At 32.5% G+C, this 19186-nt stretch overlaps 3 protein-coding genes across 5 annotated transcripts; 1 reads left to right on the top strand and 2 right to left on the bottom strand.

The window, feature by feature from the left end:
• Positions 1-1887: 1887 nt before the first annotated feature.
• On the bottom strand, positions 1888-14826 carry LOC108733530 (serine/threonine-protein phosphatase 2A 56 kDa regulatory subunit gamma isoform). Of its 3 annotated transcripts, XM_018464708.2 has the most exons (7): positions 14605-14826; positions 14452-14505; positions 13277-13445; positions 5094-5293; positions 3283-4241; positions 2984-3164; positions 1888-2203 (listed from the first exon to the last, which is right to left on the bottom strand). In XM_018464708.2, exons 1-7 carry the CDS (start codon positions 14605-14607, stop codon positions 2060-2062), a joined length of 1710 nt encoding a protein of 569 aa, XP_018320210.1. In that variant the 5' UTR covers positions 14608-14826; the 3' UTR covers positions 1888-2059. The 3 variants fall into 3 exon arrangements, with proteins under 3 accessions (XP_018320210.1, XP_018320211.1, XP_025830246.1); XM_018464709.2 differs by lacking the exons at positions 14452-14505; positions 14605-14826 and adding an exon at positions 13516-13765; XM_025974461.1 differs by lacking the exons at positions 13277-13445; positions 14452-14505; positions 14605-14826 and adding an exon at positions 7435-8354.
• A 156-nt stretch (positions 14827-14982) lies between these two features.
• LOC108733533 (dynein light chain 1, axonemal) lies at positions 14983-16255 on the top strand. The gene is made up of 4 exons (XM_018464711.2): positions 14983-15328; positions 15385-15496; positions 15551-15731; positions 16124-16255. The coding sequence occupies exons 1-4, from the start codon at positions 15174-15176 to the stop codon at positions 16234-16236; spliced, it is 561 nt and encodes a 186-aa protein (XP_018320213.1). The 5' UTR covers positions 14983-15173; the 3' UTR covers positions 16237-16255.
• On the bottom strand, positions 16244-18640 carry LOC108733532 (zinc finger protein ZPR1). The gene is made up of 8 exons (XM_018464710.2): positions 18426-18640; positions 18116-18368; positions 17901-18058; positions 17703-17837; positions 17296-17452; positions 17070-17230; positions 16487-16744; positions 16244-16427 (listed from the first exon to the last, which is right to left on the bottom strand). Exons 1-8 carry the CDS (start codon positions 18522-18524, stop codon positions 16308-16310), a joined length of 1341 nt encoding a protein of 446 aa, XP_018320212.1. The 5' UTR covers positions 18525-18640; the 3' UTR covers positions 16244-16307.
• Between the last annotated feature and the right edge of the window lie 546 nt (positions 18641-19186).

Genomic DNA, 19186 nt, shown 5'->3' with positions numbered 1-19186 from the left:
TAGAGGTCTTAAAAGTTAATCGAATTATCCTCGTTGTTTATTTACGCAGAAAAATGTGTTAATTATATTTTGAATACGCAAGAAAGAGGCTCAACATCACATCTACAATAGAAACGAAAATAGAACAAATTGTATTTTTCCTGTCATATTTTTTTAAAATAATCGAACCCTAGTTTCCTAGAGGGATTTGTGGTAATGGTGATCGTTAAATGTTAGATTAAAATACATAAGTGTGGGAGAATATAGTATGGTATATATACTTTTGAACAGTATTAGAAGGCCCAGTTTAGAATCCCTAAAGCAGTTTCATTTTTTATGTAATAAACCACATTAATTGATGCAAAAAACCGTCGGTTAATTTAACGTTATGTGTTGGTTATTGTAGTTACTACTTTAAATTAGTAATTAATATTNGTAATTGATTTAAGATATAATTTAATATTATGCGTTTCGACCAAAATTCATATTGAATTTTATGGTTTTGCAATATGTAACTGTTGATGTTGTTGTTAAATGTCTTTTTTAACGCTTTTATTACAAACAAATAAATAAATGTATGCTACGTGTTTGCTTTTTTTGAGTAATTCATAGAGAAAATTAGAAATAAGGAACTCAGTAAACGTTTAACTGCTGAACATGTAATATATTTACCTGTTTTGGAATTTACTGTTTTTTGATAAACTTATGGAGAATTAAAGGCAGGGGTTGAGATGTATCGAGTAATAAATTTGATTTATTATAATAGGCATTACTTAATGAAACAATACGTACTGAAAAATAAACTACTTATCATAAATAAAGGTACAACAATCTTTTTTGTTATTCGCTAAAAGTTATTCAAGAACCGTGATTTTTACGAAGAAGAAAAAACATACTGCTNGTTCCCGGGGGTCTTCCGAATCGAAAAGTTCCAATAAATTGAGGACGAACTTGTGATCAATGTATTTTTTCGCAATGCTTGGTTGAAAGTCTGGAACTTCCAAGACTCGCAGGAAAAGTTCGTACACTAGTTGTAAATGGGGCCAGGCTGCTTCTAGCGTTGGCTCATCTTCCTCAGGATCAAATTCTGCACCGTTCGGATTAGAAGATGGAGGTAATGTGCGAAATAAATTTATAGCAAACTGAAACAAAAAAGAAAAACAATTAATTCACGACAAAACCTCCTTTTTTTATCAATTTCTTTATACAACTAAAAGGGTAACGCGGGAAAGGGGCCGAATGATGGTGATTTGTCGAATAATGAATTATTAGCCGTATACGGAAATGCCAGATTGTTGAGATTGGATATGACATATGTAAAACTATTATTGGTGGTATGCCCATTTCTTAAATTAAAACCATCGGCATGTACATAAATTACGACTACGCCTGTACGTAGCCATTTGAAGCCAAGACATTATACTTAGCCTTAGGAAAAAAAATATAACGGTAATGCGGAAAAAGTATCTTTCTGTGGAATATTCACCTTTGGGCATCGTAATTGAAGTATGGTGGTTGAATTTGGGGTTCTAAATTGTGCATCAGTGTTAATAATGAAAACTTAATAGACGTGGTTGCAGATTTTTTATAATTAGGGAACGTACGTCAATCACACATGACGTCATTATCAGGGACGTATTTATAACGCTACGTTACTATTTGTGAAAACCGGAGTGCAAACTTATGTCACTTGCCCACTTGTACATCCAGAAATGTTAAAAAAAGTGAATTATAGCGGTTAGGAGTAAAAACTGTGTCCTTTCGAAAGGCATGGTAGTGAGTATTTTTTAAGTGCTAACTTTTTAGACTTAAATTGGGTGTAGGAAATTCCTGAAAGACTTTTTATTTTAATGGAGTATTACGCTATAATAATAAAACAAATCGGAGTTTTAAGGTACCTACATATGTATAAAAAAATCACAATATGCAAACAAATCACGATTCTCGCGGGTTTTATTTTTTTCTAAACATGAAGGGCTGTGTTTTTTGCGTGTATTTTATGTGTGGCACTAATATTATGTTTTCATACAGATATAAAAATAGGCGTAATAATAGTAATCATTAATTAATAATAACACGACTAGCACTTATTGACATCAGGCGGCGTAACAAGGTACTCTTCAGCTCTTTTATGATCAGTCAAGGCTTTAACAGTGTACTGATCTTGAGGTAAGTCCGATTTGCGACGCACGAACTGTTTATTTACATTATTTATCTTATGCACCTGCAACAATAATTTTTTTAACTCCTAACATTTATTAAAAGAAACTTTGCAACAAACTACTTTCGAATTCTTTATTTGTCCTATTACTGTTATGAGTTATAAAAAATTAATCATTGTCTATGACCCTGTGAGACTGAAGCATTGTTTTATAACCGCCCTTAACACTTACCTTTAATTATCATTACTGCCGAAGCAACTGGACGAAAATTAAGACTTAATAAATCATAATTTTCAGGCAGGTGCGTTGTTTTAATTGTAATCTAATATATATTTTTTATTTAAAAAAATGGCAAATTCTTGTTTCTGAGGGTGTTATTTTTGCATAATGGTTTTTTTGTTAGTCTTTTTATAAGGATTAAGTAAGTAACGTCGACGTCTTTCATGTTAAGACTATCGGGCTACTGTATTGAAAGTGTTTATGCCTCTATCTAATAAAGTTATATTCAATCCAGGATTTCAGATTTGTAGATAACACAAACAAAATATCTCCCGCTAATACGAATGGGGAAGTATCAACATATAAGGGATTTACAACAACGGCGAAATATCGATTTCTTAAGGCTAATGGACATCGCTTCTGTATGCGAACGTTTGCTACGGTGGCCTAGCATAATTTATATGCTGGTCACATTATGGGGGGGAGGGGAGTATTCCGTTTTGTGATGCTTACATTGTCAAGCGTTTACTGAATTTTTTAATGCCTACTTAATCATAAAATACCAATAAGATAGATATGCACTACAGGGGCGATTTATTATATAATTTATTATAAGTACTTACCTCATGTACCTCCCTGTCCAATCTATCTATTATAACAACATCATCTTGTTCGGGACTACTGCTCAAATTATTGGGCAAAGGGTCGACAGTGGACTTGACGACTTCATATCCGGGATTTTTTGCAGCTATGGACTCCACCTTTTGCCATAGATTCTCCCTTTGATGTTGAATTTCTTTTTCTCTAAAAATAAGCCAATCGACGACTAAACAACAAGGGTAGAAGAATGGCAAAATAAAAGGAACATAAAATACCCAAGAAAGTTTTAAAATCTTTATAGATATTAGTTTACGTTACTTACTTTTGCTTTTCGTGTTTATACTGTTGAGCACATTCATCAAACAGTCTTTGATTGATTTCCATAAAGAGTTTGAGAGCGTTATAGATAAGACCGTGAATCGTTTTGTTCCAATGCGTTTTAGAGCTACGATACAAACTGGAGAACATTATGGGCATTATTTCTGTAGCATTCTCTGCAACCAGGGACATAACGTACTCGTTATTCCAATAATAAAGTGCTCTTTCGGCCACCTGGAAATGTGGTGAACTGACACACTTCGACAACTGTTTAAAGAGCGGTATCATGACCTTTTGGAACTCCGCAGGTTCTATAACGTCCAATATTTCTTCGAGTTCGTTTAGGAACATGACTTCTTTAGGACTGTGAGTTTTTGGCCAATATTTTAATAAACTACGTATAACAGGTTGTGTGAGCGAAGGATCCTTTTCCAAAAATTGAACCACACAATAAGCTAGCTGGGGATGGTAGACTGAAAGGGACTTGACTTTGTGCAATGGCATTAATACTCTCAACAAAAATACTTTGTGTTCTTCTTTCAATGGCAACGCGAAACCGTTTATGATAGACCCTAGAATTTCTAGTAGTTCCGCGATCCCATTATGGTGCTCTGTTTCGTAAATAAACCTATAAAATACGTTGTTTATTTGTTTACGTATGAACGCACGTAAACCTAGGAATTTCCCGTATATTCTATGCAGCGTCATTTTCAGAAGATCCCGTTCCCGGGGGTCTTCCGAATCGAAAAGTTCCAATAAATTGAGGACGAACTTGTGATCAATGTATTTTTTCGCAATGCTTGGTTGAAAGTCTGGAACTTCCAAGACTCGCAGGAAAAGTTCGTACACTAGTTGTAAATGGGGCCAGGCTGCTTCTAGCGTTGGCTCATCTTCCTCAGGATCAAATTCTGCACCGTTCGGATTAGAAGATGGAGGTAATGTGCGAAATAAATTTATAGCAAACTGAAACAAAAAAGAAAAACAATTAATTCACGACAAAACCTCCTTTTTTTATCAATTTCTTTATACAACTAAAAGGGTAACGCGGGAAAGGGGCCGAATGATGGTGATTTGTCGAATAATGAATTATTAGCCGTATACGGAAATGCCAGATTGTTGAGATTGGATATGACATATGTAAAACTATTATTGGTGGTATGCCCATTTCTTAAATTAAAACCATCGGCATGTACATAAATTACGACTACGCCTGTACGTAGCCATTTGAAGCCAAGACATTATACTTAGCCTTAGGAAAAAAAATATAACGGTAATGCGGAAAAAGTATCTTTCTGTGGAATATTCACCTTTGGGCATCGTAATTGAAGTATGGTGGTTGAATTTGGGGTTCTAAATTGTGCATCAGTGTTAATAATGAAAACTTAATAGACGTGGTTGCAGATTTTTTATAATTAGGGAACGTACGTCAATCACACATGACGTCATTATCAGGGACGTATTTATAACGCTACGTTACTATTTGTGAAAACCGGAGTGCAAACTTATGTCACTTGCCCACTTGTACATCCAGAAATGTTAAAAAAAGTGAATTATAGCGGTTAGGAGTAAAAACTGTGTCCTTTCGAAAGGCATGGTAGTGAGTATTTTTTAAGTGCTAACTTTTTAGACTTAAATTGGGTGTAGGAAATTCCTGAAAGACTTTTTATTTTAATGGAGTATTACGCTATAATAATAAAACAAATCGGAGTTTTAAGGTACCTACTATAAAAAGGCAGTATAAGACAAGAACGGGATCGAATCCAGCTTCGGTTAAATATTTTTTTATTAGAGCTACAATGTAGAAGTAATATTTACCATATTAACAGCTTCTGCGTAAATAGTCTCTGTAAGGACACCTTTATTTTGATTAACATATTCTACCATTTCGGTAAGGGCAGTTCTCTTCACTTCTTTCCATTTCAAGTCTGAGAGTGGATCATCCGCAAAATCAAAAAGGACACAACACTGCCTCAACTTTTGGGTGAACAACTGTTCCCTATCCGCTGGAGCCGCCTCTGCAAAAAAAAATAATTACCTACTTAGAAATTAAATAAAGTAACGGTTTCAGTATTATCACATTACAGATTAAGAAATGTACCCATAATAGTACACAGATTATTGCAATAAGCAGAGATACATACTTAAATTAAAATCTGAATTTTTTATTAGTAATTTATTTATTAAAAAACAATAGCTAACGCTTCGCCCAAGTTGTTGGTCTTTCTCAAGGTTAGCTTTTATAAATTAAAGAAGACGTAAAGCAGATGGACTCACTAATTTATAACGGTACGTGTTTAATGACCAATAAAAGTGCTTAATTAAATCGTTTTATAAATAAAACAGTGAATATACTAACATTTATAATTATTATAAAAACGTAGAAGAATTAAAATAATAAATAAATAATTAAAACAACACTTCGTGATACTCAGGCAACAAAAAGAAAGTGCCACCACGTGGGTTATTTCGGATTGTTTAAAAGATTTTGAAGGTTCGCCTAATTTAGGATGAAATTCAGAGTCGGTATAGAGATAGATGCATGTAATTGAAAAAATATATTTTCGCCGTGCAACGTAAAAGCAAAAACTTCCGACCGAAATATGTAATTCCCATGTTCGGTGAATATTTTGCCTTACCTGTATATCACTTGAAAAGAAAAACAAAATAGGATTTACAAAAAAGCTTCTATTTAATTTACAATTACTGTGGAGGAATCATACCTATTAATATTAATTGAAGAAGAACGTTTTAATAAATAAAACACTTCTAATACATCGTTTAAATTAATTGAAACAATAATATTTAACTGCATATCCAAGTCCTTTTTACGGTCTCGGTCAAGGTTACAGTAATGCACCTCTAAAATCGATTTTTCTTTCTAATACACGTGTAGAATATTTAATCCTATTGATGAAATAAAAATGGTTCTATCTGTTACATTATTAATTAATATTTTAACGATTTTGATAATAAAAACTATAATTAATATAAGTAAAAAAAGAAAAAGAAGTTGTTTTGGGAAAAAAGAGTGGAAGAGGGGAAGAATGCATTACGGGGGAAACTTTGCCAAAGTAAATATCAAATTCTCAAGTCATCACTTGTGTACAGTGAATCATAAGAGGGTGAAAGAAATTATTTATAAGACGAGGGTCGTTAGATACGAAAAGCTTCTGAGAAGCGGCAAGGAATATTTACAACTGAAACATGTTTCCTTACTTTTCTACTATTTTAATTAGACGTTACTGTACGAATATAATCTTTCGCTAATTATTTTAAAATCTATTTAAATTTGCCCACAAACCACTTACAAGAGATAAGATAAGCCATGAGTTCCTTAACAAACGCTCTAATCACGAAATTAAAAAGATGTTTTACATCATATACAATTTGCTTTAACAGCAATTGTAACTACTTTGAACATTACAGTTCTGAAATTAACTTTTGTATTGGTGAAGCAAACAATACATAAGCATACTGGCAATCAAAATTCAATTACACTAAAACTATAGTACTTTAACATAATGATTCAGTTCTGATCGTTTTTAAAACCTGTTGCAAATCAATAATCTAATTAAATTCATTGTTTAATTACCTACGTCTTAACAAAAGTTGTTTTTATTAAAAGTAAATACCTAGGAACAACTGAAAATAAAAACACAAAAGTGTTTCATATGAGAGGGTTTTCTTTATTGTTTCCGCGTCAAAAGGGTTGTTCAGAATTTACAATTAGCATTTTATTTCTCTTAAGGACTTAAGTTCACGTTAAAGTATATTTGCAGTTCTTTCTACTTTTTGGTGCGCATTTTTGCAAAGAGAGTAAGGAGGGCTCAATTCTAAAAGGGTCCTTTAAAATAACGGTAAATTGCGAGAGATCTCCTTTATGAAAAACCTTTCAACACGTAAAAGAATACCCAGAAACGAATCGATTCCTGTGAGGAAGAAATCAACTAATGATTAAAATGAACTACTTTAATAATCAGTTAATTAATGATAACAAAATCATTTAGCAGACGTGCCAGAAATTGTTGAAACAAACTCATTCGCGATAATGGTTCCAAAGATAACTAATGAATCTCTGGTAGACTTTAGGATGTTTTGTGTAAGAAATTTCGATCGAAATATGCAATGTACTTATAAGAAAGACGCTCATCGTCACCTGTTAGAAGTGAAAGATGTTCAAAAGACTGCATGACCCCAACAGCTTCTAAGTTTTTCAGCAATGGCAACTGTAACTGCGAAATTATTCTTTTCGCGGATTTCTCATGTTCAGTATCAACGACGCCGTCCTCAGGGTCATCCTTTTTTAACCTGGTGGTGTTATAGGTCGACTTCCTGGTGAAAATGCATCTACTGGATTCGTCCAGTTCGAATAATTCCGTAGTCGCAACAGGAGTGGACAGTGACTCCTCACATCCGTTCTGCAAGGCGTTTACTAGGGAATCCACGCTGGCAGATGCGGCCAAATCTAAACCGCTGTGGAAGGACGGAGATTTGGGAATACCCAGCGGCGATGTGTCCCTACATCCCATGACATGACTCTGAGCGAAAGCCGAATGCACCATAGTACACGTAAACGACAAATTAAACCGAAATATTGTACTTTTAATCACATATTAAGGATAAGGATATCACCAGCACTACTTTATTATGTTGTTTATAATAACAACACCATGTGTCAACTTTTTGTCACTATTATACGATTGGTTGAAATTACGAACTTATTATAATCACGGCAGGGCTGTCTGCCTGTTGAATTAGAGAAAGAGGGAAGTGCCTGATAAAGAAGTCGGTCCGGGAAGAGGAAAAAACAAGAACAAGAGGAGGAGACTAAAGGATACAAGTGAATCTAAACAATCGCTGACGGAATTGAGGAATATGGATCAATTTTACCCTGTGGAAAAGTGTATGTGTAACGTATATCGAGCATGCGCAACATGGGACCGAAGCACCCTGTGAACTTCACAAACGGTACAAACTTTAGGCTACAGGGTGATTTGCCATCGGTTGAAATTTATCATAAAAACACAACTAGTGACGCGAAACACGAGCGATCGATCCTATGGATCATGATCCTATCGCTAAAGATCAGATAGTTTTACCAAATACATACAGTCCAATTAGAGGAAATGTAAAACTTACATGCAGGTTTGAGTAAGGGGAGGAGATATGAGGAGAGGGATGATGGATTTATCAAAAACGCTAATATACAAGAAGATCTTAAGAATCAAAACCCCCTACATCAGAATTAGAGTTCACTATATATGAGAAGAAAAATGAAGCTTATTGATTTGAATTGTTGCTATTTAAAGTAATGGATTTATTAGAGTAAGGATCATTATTTTTAAGAGATTTGATAATTTAATTAATAATTAATTCATCATCATCATACGGTCGTCAGTCTTAAGACTGGTTGGACACGCACCTCCACTCTTTCTTATCCTGAGCTAATCTTCGCATTTCCCAAAAAATAGAACAACCCACATTCTTAACTATTTGTGAACAGTATTTATATAAAGGTTGTTAAAGGTGTATGTTTGGAGCACGGCATTATACGGGTGCGAAACATGGACAGTGGGCGCGGCGGAAAAGAAAAGGTTAGAAGCGTTCGAAATGTGGTGTTATAGGCGGATGATGAGGATATCGTGGGTAGAAAAGGTTAGAAATGAAGAGGTATCGGAAAGAATAGGAAAACAGAGGACTCTATGGAAGTCAATAAAAAATAGGCGAGATAGGTTGGTAGGACACCTTCTCAGGCATGAAGGTCTAATCAGAGACATATTAGAGGCAGAAACAGGAGTTAGGAGGGGTAGAGTTAGACCTAGATTAGATTACTGTTCGCAAATAGTTAAGGATGTGGGCTGTTCTAGTTTTAGGGAAATGCGAAGATTAGCTCAGGATAGGGAAGAGTGGAGGTACATGTCCAACCAGTCTTAGGGCTGACGACCTTATGATGATGATGAATCTAATCTAGGCCTACCTCTACCCCTCCTAACTCCTGTTTCTGTCTCTAATATGTCTGACTAGACCTTCATACTTGAGAAGCCAACCAATCTCGCCTATTTTTTATTGACTTCAATAGAGTCCTCTGTTCTCCTATTCTTTTTAATATCTCTTTATGTCTAACTTTCTCTATCCACGGTATCCTCATCATTCGTTTGTAACAGCACATTTCGAACGCTTCTAACCTTTTCTTTTCCGCAACGCGGTTTCGCACCCGTACAGCGCCGCGTTCCAAACATACACCTTTAACAATCTGATTCGAATTTTTGAATTAACCGTTCACGAGCATAGAAGTGACTTCTTTTTATTGAAAGCGACTCGACTTTGCGCTATCCTCTTGTTTATATCGCTACTACTCCTTCCGTCCTGACTTATCTGACTTCTTAGATACCTAAAATCAGCCACTTCTAACTTTTGTCTCCTATCTATATATTCGCTCTTTCCCGACTTGTTTTACTTTTATTTATTTTCATATAGTATTACGAATGTTTTATTTTCGTGATATGACAAATACATACTTTTCAAATAGATATAACATATATTTTTGGTAACTGACGAAGATTACCTCAAAACATTAAAAAAGAACAGAAGTCAAGAAAATTACGTATTCTTTTGTGCTTCAATCCTACCCGACTTCGAACATCTTTAACATTTTTCCAGGGGTGCGGAAGTTGACCCAACGCAAATGGAACATATTTAGCCTCATTCTGAAGCACATAAATCCAGTGTGGCGAAAACTTTTTTAGTTGCTTTTTAATTGAGGGAGGGGCATAACTCGCTATCGTTATTTTTAAATTAGTATTTTATTTTGCAGTACAAAAATCTTGTTAATGTGAGTTTTTTTGTTTGTTTGTTTAGTTAGATAATAAACAATTGATCTTCATGAAAAAGGGAAAACAACTGACCAAAACAACGCAACCTTCCTTGGGATCTTTGGAATTTCCTACCTATCACACTCTTCATTCTTTTCAGATAAATTAAAAAGTTTCAAGGTACCAAGAAAATTCTTTTTCATGACGCCTTCGTGTTTTTTCCTGTCCTCATCTCTACACGGAGAAAATGAAAAAGGAAAATTTACCTAAATATAAAGCGATATATACAATTTATCCCACTAGCCCGTTGCTTCGTAAGCGAAAATACAATTACAATTTGGACTCGAATTTGTAAAAATAAAATCCCAGCAGAAATACATTTACTAGGTATTGTAGTTGATATTACAAATTAAATTGTAATAATTACAAAAATTGAATAATTTGTAAAAAAACAAGTCAAAATTGAGATTATTACAATTTAACTAATAAATTTTACGATTTCTACAGCAATTTACATTACAATTTTTGCTTTGTCATAAAAATTTTCTCCGTGTACGAATGATTCTGCTATTATTTGATAGATATCTAACACCTTTATTAGATTTTTAGGGTTCCGTACCTGAAAAGGTAAAAAGGACCCTTATAGGATCACTTCGTTGTCCACGTGTCTGTCTGCCAAGATCCCTTTTCTCAGGAACGTGTGGGGAAGAAACATAGAAAACAGGAAAAATCGCTTGACCGGTTTTTTTTTTCATTTTTAATAGCTTACTTTTTAATAATTTAAAATATACGCTTTAAAGTAAATATAAACACAACAGAAGGTTCTTCTAGCCTAGATGAAACTATAAATTTTTGTTTTTTTATAGAAGTTATTTATTGTAATTTTGCCAAACTGTAGGAGCTGCTTTATAGTTTGAAATGGCATCAAGTCGACGTAATTTGAAAGGCAATATAATAAAATTAATATCAGAAATAAAAAACATATTTACTAAAACAGAGAACGAAACGTGTACGTATTTTTACGGAATTTAATCTCGGAATTATTTTTTAAAGTTTCTTTCAAAAACAACAACCACATTATCTAAAAACTAACTTCTATCGATTTCGTCTTCTAATACTGATCCATTCTAGTGATTAATCATCAATTTTTATAATATATACCAATACGGAGAAAATTATTGTTCAACGAGAACAGTTTCATGCAAATTATTGGCATGCACGAAACATAGAAATTGCAGCTTTCTAATGAATTATTTATCTAGTTATATATGATTTTTAATTGTTTTGCACTTTTTAAATGCCAATAACTTTTCTATTTCATCATGAAACATCAGAAAACTATAGAAAATTCAATAATTTATTGTCAGCTTTTTATAGAGTTTACCCTGTAGTTACGAAGTTAAGAACTAATCCAAACGATCTTACGTTAACTGAAATACTCTAACAAAAAATTCCATAATTGCTAATTTCGGACAGCTCTAAATAATTGACGACAGACAAACTTAAAAAAAGGATAATAGATATATATTTCGTAAACAAATGCATAAAAATAATTGGAATAACGCGTTGTAACGAGTTTCAATAAAACTATTAATTTTTATGATTTTCAGGGTCGACATGATCATATACGTATTTGCGTTAAAAGCGCATAAATAGCAACTATTTATAATACATATTATATTATACGTACGTGGCAATTACATACCAACACAGTAACATACAGGGTGTACTTATATCTTAAAATGATTATCGTACACTCTAAAATAAAAAGTGCTAACACAGATAATGAATTATCCTAATTAAACTAATACGTATTTAGTGATACCTAGTTCTTTAATCAGTTTATTGACTTAACAAAAGACCTTTATAGAAAAAATCACGTTGAAACCCAGATTCCTCGCGGTCACGTGTAAATGTATTTTATAATGTCTTATCAATATTTATACTTATTAAACGACCGAAAAGATTAAATCGTCGCCAAGGCGAAATCAATATATTTTGTATATTGTGGACAACCCTGGTATAATATCTGGTATTAAGTATTATTATTTTACGATTAGCGGATTTTTGTTGCTAAATAGGTCATTCATGCAAAAAAAAAATAAGTCAAAGGAAGCATAAAATATGTACCCATATACTTATCCACTTAATTCAAAAAAGTATAAATTAATATTTATGTTTAAAATTTTTAAATGTCTATTAGGTATTTATTTAATCACTGCAACGGACAACTTATAAATGGTTTTAAAAATATGTAAAAAAATTTGTTATTTCTTTGTTTGATAGGTGTGCGTCTATAAAAAAAAGCTAAAGAGTCGAGTTTGGTTAGATTGGTTTAACTAATTCTTATTTTCAATTTTTCCTAACTCGAACATATCTTTTTTGTCTCGAAAATTACAAAAACATGCTAAATACTATGTTGTTTCCATGTATATTAAAGTGGGAGAGTAACATAAACCGTACGTGTTTTATGAGATGCAAGAGCAGGTAACATAGAATTTTGAGGTATGATATTCTCAATTTTCGGAAATTTATAAAGTAGAACCATATTCATATTTTCAAGCAAGCGATATAGTAAACGGTACAACATATTCAACGCAATCGGAGGTGGGAATTCTAATTCTAGCCATTTATTATTTTCTTTTCTTATTGAACAAATTATAAACAAAAAACAGTTGCTTTACTTCGACTCGAGAAGACTGGGCATATCTTGCTTCAACTATTTAAACAGTTGATAATCAATATAAAACCAGTGTTTTGTTATACATGTTTCGTTGTTTTAAATTTAATTTATTTAGGTACTGCTTCGCCTACCATAATATTGTAATAACTTGGTATATCACTTAACGAAACCGCTTGTACACAGGTTTTTTAATTAGCTTTTACGAGATACCATTGTAAACTTATAAACTTTAAAAAGTATAATCTATTACCCATATAGGTAAAAGGTACGCAAATAAAATCATATTTATTTTTGAAATAAGTAAATATAAATTGTTATGTCATCCAAAAAAACGCGTTCTAAAATTAAAAACAAAAAAGAACAAAACATGTACACATGTTAGTACCTACCCACTTACTTACCTCAACTAAATCTAAGTACATTTTATCAACAAATTTATAAAAAAAAAAATATTACTTAATAAAAGAGTACCTACCAAAAGTAGAAAAAAAATGAAAACTTACCTTTAATGAGGGGAAGCATTTCCAATTCTTGATTTTTGGTGACATTAAATCTGGAGCTGGAGTGCCGTTTATCTTTTTTGATCATGGGCCCTTGAATACTGCCAGTGGTCAGCTTGGATTTGTTGATAAGGGGCGTGGGAGGGGGCCCCACAGTAAGATTATTTTTGACCTGTAAAACAAAACCATTTGCAAACAACTGAAACATCAAGTACATTAAATTAAAATAAGGCGTACATTACCCTTTCATCTTTTTTTAATCGACGAAATATACCCCCCAAAGCCATAATTTTATTTTAAATTATTTTACGATGTTTACAGTTGCTTTAAGAAAAAATTTCCAAAATATCTCACACTACTTAGTATAAACTATTAATTTGTATTATGTACTAGTATTATCACAGTGTCTATATTGTTTGTACATATGAAACATTATATTAAGTGATGTGTATGATACACAAACAAGTATATTTGTAACTTAATATTTTTCAAATGTATTTATTTCGCGTGTAGAGTTGTTACATGTTCAATAAGTTTCAAAAATTCAACTAGAGAGTAAATATAAACGAAATAAAACATTAGTAAGTGATGTCGTTAGCAGGTCATATTTGTGTTTACAAAAATGATGGACACTTGCCAAAAGAATCGAACTACCTGATCGGCATTTATTAACGTAAGAATTAAATGAGTTTTTTTTATCGGGTACTTTATTAGTGCATCAAATTAATTACAGATGCATAGTATTTAATATTTGTAAGTTTGTATTGGGTATTGTTTGTTCAGCAATGCGAACGCCAATAGTCATTTTATAAATAAAACATTTTTTGTAATGGTTTGAGAACATTTGAATGATTTAAAACAACCGTTAGCTGTCGTACATTCCGCAGGTTTTCTACTAATAAGTAGCAGCAGTTGTTTTACTAACTAGTAATAACTGGTCACATATAAATAGAGATAAATAAATGATGAGAAATAAAAACGTACATAATAGAAAATAACGACGTTAATTCCACGTATTTAGAACCCTCTTCGTACGTACACGTTACATAAAAAATAAAGTTACTATTTATAGATCTTCATGTAAACTCACGGTGAAAAAATAAACATATTAGCCAGAGGAGCATATACACAGATATAAAAGTTAAAAGATTAAATTAAAGGGCGGATTTTAAACTTACCTCGTTACCACTCTCTCCATTCCGACTTTTATCTGTTTTACTTTTATTAGTATCCTGCAAAAAAAGAAGAGCATCTAGATGGAACTTGTTTGAGAACACACTAACCTATAATAGCACACACAAAAAGCGAACACGTTGCTGCCCTATACTAACCATAAATACTGATGCTACACGTTAAATTGCGAGGAATGTTAAAAAATACAAGTACACGCTACCAAACTGCACTATTGGCAATATTTAAAAATATAAGGAACACAAGCCGTCCAAGTTGTTGGCATCGTGAAAACTCACCAACCACCGAGAATTAAAATTAAAACTAAAATTATAAATGGTTAATTTATTAACAAATAGAACTTATCATTAATTAAAGTCCTTGAACTTAGTATGTTTTATAAATTACACTGTGCATAAGAAACAAACCAGATATATCGGCTAACGTAAACTGACAGTTAATTGGATGATGAAGGTCACGTGGTTTCCCTTAGATGTGTTCCACAATTTGATCCTGAAACATAATTTGTAAACTGATCTCTTACTAATCTCGCACTAAAAATAGGCGGTTCCAAAAATTTGTCTCATATCTCCTACCCTTCTTTTTCTTTGTCAAAAACAAACCTTTTTGATAAAAGGAATTTAAAAGTTTGAAAAATTTGAAGTGGTTGCTACGGATACTGTAGTTGTTTGGTTAATAAATTGACCTTTTTGGCGAACTACTAATTAAAATGTCTAAAGCTACAACGATTAAAGATGCTCTTAAACGATGGGAAGAACGATTTCCTGATAAAGATATTACCGAAGCCACAGAAGTGGGATTACAATTCCAGTGGCCACCAATAGAAAAGATGGACAATTCGTTAGGAGTTCTAAATAATTGTCAGTAAGTTTGTAATTAGCTTATTTAATTAGAAGCAGGAAAAACTGTTTTTTTTTTAGAAAACTGAGCTTATCTACAAATATGATCGAGAAAATAGCTGGTGTTAGCACACTAAAAAATCTAAAAATACTGGCCCTGGGTAGGAACTATATTAAAAACTTTGTCGGATTGGTTTGTATTTAACTGAAAACTGGGATACTGTCTCCATATTAAACCTTATTTTAGGAAGGCATCGGAGATACTTTGGAAGAATTGTGGGTGTCTTATAATTTAATTGAAAAGCTTAAAGGAATAGACGTTTTAAAAAATTTAAAAGTTCTTTATATTAGCAATAACTTAATAAAAGAATGGGCTGAATTTAACAAGCTTCAGCAGTTGCCCAAATTAGAAGATTTGCTATTTTGTGGTGAATAATAATTAGTGATTGTTTACAGGGTCAGATCGTCGGTTGGAGGGGGGCGGTAAAGAACGGAGATTACCTCCAATGCACTCTTACCCAATCCAAAAAACTAAAAAATTTTGGAGTGCTTTTTGGCTGTTTTGTAATAAATCGAATATTAATAAAACTGTTATTGAATTGAGGCTCCACACAAAAATAACTCCAAGATTGGGTTAGACTACATTGGTTTCTTCTTAAATAATGGGGCTTTTATTTCCACTTTGCGTGCCTCCACCTCTCCGTTCTCACCTGGACTTTGCTGTGTTCCAGAAAGTCCCCCTCCTTCCCCTTCGACATTATGTAACCAATTACTAATTAAATTTGCAATTGACAAGACTCTTGAACTAAAGTACTTTTAGGTAATCCATTGTATGAAAATATGGACGAAACAGCTTGGAAAAATTCGGCAATTAATAAATTACCTCATCTGAAGAAGCTAGAAGGAGAGCCAGTATTACGCGATGAAGAATAAAAGTAAAGATTTTTTTGGAATTTTATAAGCAATTTTTTATCTTATATTACACAATATAATTTTTTTGCTAATTAGCTCTCATAATTCTCTGTTTTAAGGTCGTTTAGTCCTAATTCTTCGTTTTGCTCAAAAGACCTTTGATAGTGTGTTATTTTTAAATTTGAATCTGGTTTTCCATTGTCTGCTAAACTCTAAAAAAAGTTATTTAATAAAAAAAAATATTAAAAGTAAAATTATATGCAATAATTACTTGAATGTAACTATTTCCAGCAGGATCATCCAAAATTATTGTGATAGGCCTTCTGCATTCTAGAATATCATCAAATTGCTCAATAAATCTTTCTAGTCTTCTTTTTGTCTCTTCTTCTGTTGAATCTCCAAACATATGTTCCCCTAGCTGATCCTTAATAGCTACTAAAATACCCTCTACAGTGGTAAATCGTCCCCCTAAAGCCACTGGACCCACTTCCAAATCCAATTGCGGAATAAATAAGTGACAAGTCTCTGACTAAAATATTTTCAAAATTAAACTTTTATAGTTTATCTAAATACAGTTAAGCCTATATCAACAAATAGTATTTTTTATTGAGATTCATTCAATAGTTATCAAATAAAGAATAATATAGTCGATATTTGATTGTGTGAACTAAAAAAGCAATAGTTGTTCACATTATAAATTTATTCGCGATAATAAATGTTGGATTTGATATGCAATTCCAAATATGAAACCTACAGCTTGATAGGTAGTTCTCCCTTATCATCGACTTATCACACATATGTTATAAAAGATGTCAATATTGTTTTAATTAAGGTAATTAATTATATTAACATACTTTCAACAAATCTCGTGAAAAATCGTCTTTACTGTATACATTAACTTCTATCTTGACACCTTTAGGTTCAATACCACCCCCTGATTTTACTTCATTAGTTCGGTTACCACATGTATCACATGTAGTTGCCATAATAACAACTTGCTTGAAGTGAGGAATATCTAAAACGCATTTAAATACTTATTATATTAGAATAAGATACAAACATAATTTTATTGGTTTGTACCTGTCACTTTCATGTTTGTCTGACAAGGTGCTCCACAAATATTACAATTTGTTGGAAACTGTAAAACTTCTCCTAAAAGGTCTTCATATTTGTATTCTCCTTCAGTTATTGGATGAAGTAGATTTGGCTCTTCTTGTTGTTTTGCACCATCCTCAATCTGTGAGTTTAACAATTCCATAAAGCATACAAGGTTGGAATGTCTTGCATAATTTTTTACTAATATTTTTAGAATAAACAGGCATTAATAAGTTACTACAATTCTGAAAGTTGTGGATATTTCCCTTACTTTTGAAAATAGAAAAACAATTTTTTAGGCTAATTAAATTAGAGCTGAAATAACTAAGAATTTTGGTATTTTGAGTATTTTTGTCATCCTGTGGTTTTTCTATTGGATTAAAATTTTTTACCTCATCATTTGTAAAAATTCCCAATTCATGATCCTGTTCCTTGTTCCTTTTAAAGTAAGTCGTTGTACACTGAAGATCTGGATGTGGCACATTTGGATTCTGTATGAAACTATTTCCACTTATGTCTTCTATGATCTGCATTGGCATTAAAAGTTAAGGTTTTAGTTTTAAATAAGCTATACACCAATAAAATATTACCAATGTGAATGGTTTTTCTAATTCTTTTAAATGTTCCAGTTTCAAAATTACTTCATCTATTTGACTAGCAACTTCAGGATGCTGAACTCGCCTGAGAGGCTGATCTTGTTGTAAACCAGTTACACACCTATTTATGATACCTTCCACTGTTGTTACTTCTGTTAAAATTAAAACCAAATAAGAGACATATTAAAATTCTACGTTTAAAAATTAACCTCCTTTTTGACTTTTCCCAGGTATTTCAAAGTCGAGTTCAACAATTTTTATGCTTGCATAATCACTTTTTACCACTTGTCTACATAAATCACGCTCAGTTTGTACCTTAAGGGTAATTTTAACCCCTTTCTCATCTACCTTAGAACCCGACTGAATTTCATTATTTTGAAAGCCACAATGTTCACAACAAAATGACATGACAATAACGTCTTTAAAAAATGGTATTTTTGTTAATAATAACCGTGTCACACCCTACAAAACAGGAGAATAAAGGTAAATAAGTTTTTGGTATCACAAGAACTTGCGTACATTTTTTTGGCAATTCATACAAAGGGATTCAATTTCTGTAGTTTCAGGTTCTGGATCTTCAGCGGTAAGTTCTCGAAATAACGGCTTTTTAGTTTCCATTATTTAATTTGCAGAAAAATATAAAAAGGATACCAAATAATATTAAATGCAATGCTACTACTACATATCTGAGGTTATGCTCGTTATCCTTTGTGTATCTATTATCTATGGCTCGTTATGCTCATAGATAAAGTTTTTAAGGTTATGATTGAATATACAGTAAAATTGTATTCTATGAAGGTTGTATTATCTGTTCTGGATACAATGGTGTCTACGTCCACGGCGATTCATAAGACGAGTGGTTATAATATTGTCGGGTAATAAAACATATTTCGAGTTTTAACTAATTTATTTTTCTTATCTTCAAATACTACTATGAATAATCAGTCATCCACTCACTATTGTACCACCACCTGAACTGCTATTTTACTTTCCTTATTTCATCTTCTGTCACCTTTTAACTACCCCCTTTCGACCTCAGGGCAGGTATTTATAGGGGCTGGATGTTCCAGAATGCATTTTTTAGAGAATTATGGCCATCTTTGTCATATCGTTTTCTCGGAAACCTATTATAGGCTACCCTTGATGCATCTTCAATATAGTGGGATGCCTATCCATAACATTATATTAACGCACTAGTTTTTAAAAGTGTTTTAATTAAATTAAAAGAACTGATATATATTCCTATCTAAAAGTACAGGAAACAACCGATGGAATGTTTA

Source organism: Agrilus planipennis, unplaced genomic scaffold (assembly GCF_000699045.2).
Source record: "Agrilus planipennis isolate EAB-ADULT unplaced genomic scaffold, Apla_2.0 scaffold44, whole genome shotgun sequence".
Classification (NCBI taxonomy): Eukaryota; Metazoa; Arthropoda; class Insecta; order Coleoptera; family Buprestidae; genus Agrilus; species Agrilus planipennis.
The sequence above is the reverse complement of the archived record's forward strand: the minus strand, read 5'-3'. Positions and strand labels throughout refer to the sequence as shown.

Excerpts from the sequence above, each read along its gene's own strand:
- LOC108733532 (XM_018464710.2), bottom strand. The coding sequence starts at position 18,524 with ATGGAAACTAAAAAGCCGTTATTTCGAGAACTTACCGCTGAAGATCCA. Across the intron at positions 17,453-17,702 it reads GAATTTTTACAAATGATGAG|ATTGAGGATGGTGCAAAACA; the intron begins GTAAAAAATTTT and ends TTAAACTCACAG. Across the intron at positions 16,745-17,069 it reads TTTCACGAGATTTGTTGAAA|TCAGAGACTTGTCACTTATT; the intron begins GTATGTTAATAT and ends AAAATATTTTAG.
- LOC108733533 (XM_018464711.2), top strand. The coding sequence starts at position 15,174 with ATGTCTAAAGCTACAACGATTAAAGATGCTCTTAAACGATGGGAAGAA. Across the intron at positions 15,329-15,384 it reads GGAGTTCTAAATAATTGTCA|AAAACTGAGCTTATCTACAA; the intron begins GTAAGTTTGTAA and ends TTTTTTTTTTAG. Across the intron at positions 15,497-15,550 it reads TTAAAAACTTTGTCGGATTG|GAAGGCATCGGAGATACTTT; the intron begins GTTTGTATTTAA and ends ACCTTATTTTAG.
- LOC108733530 (XM_025974461.1), bottom strand. The coding sequence starts at position 7,840 with ATGGTGCATTCGGCTTTCGCTCAGAGTCATGTCATGGGATGTAGGGAC. Across the intron at positions 4,242-5,093 it reads ACGCAGAAGCTGTTAATATG|TTTGCTATAAATTTATTTCG; the intron begins GTAAATATTACT and ends TTTTTGTTTCAG. Across the intron at positions 3,165-3,282 it reads TATAAACACGAAAAGCAAAA|AGAAAAAGAAATTCAACATC; the intron begins GTAAGTAACGTA and ends GCTTATTTTTAG.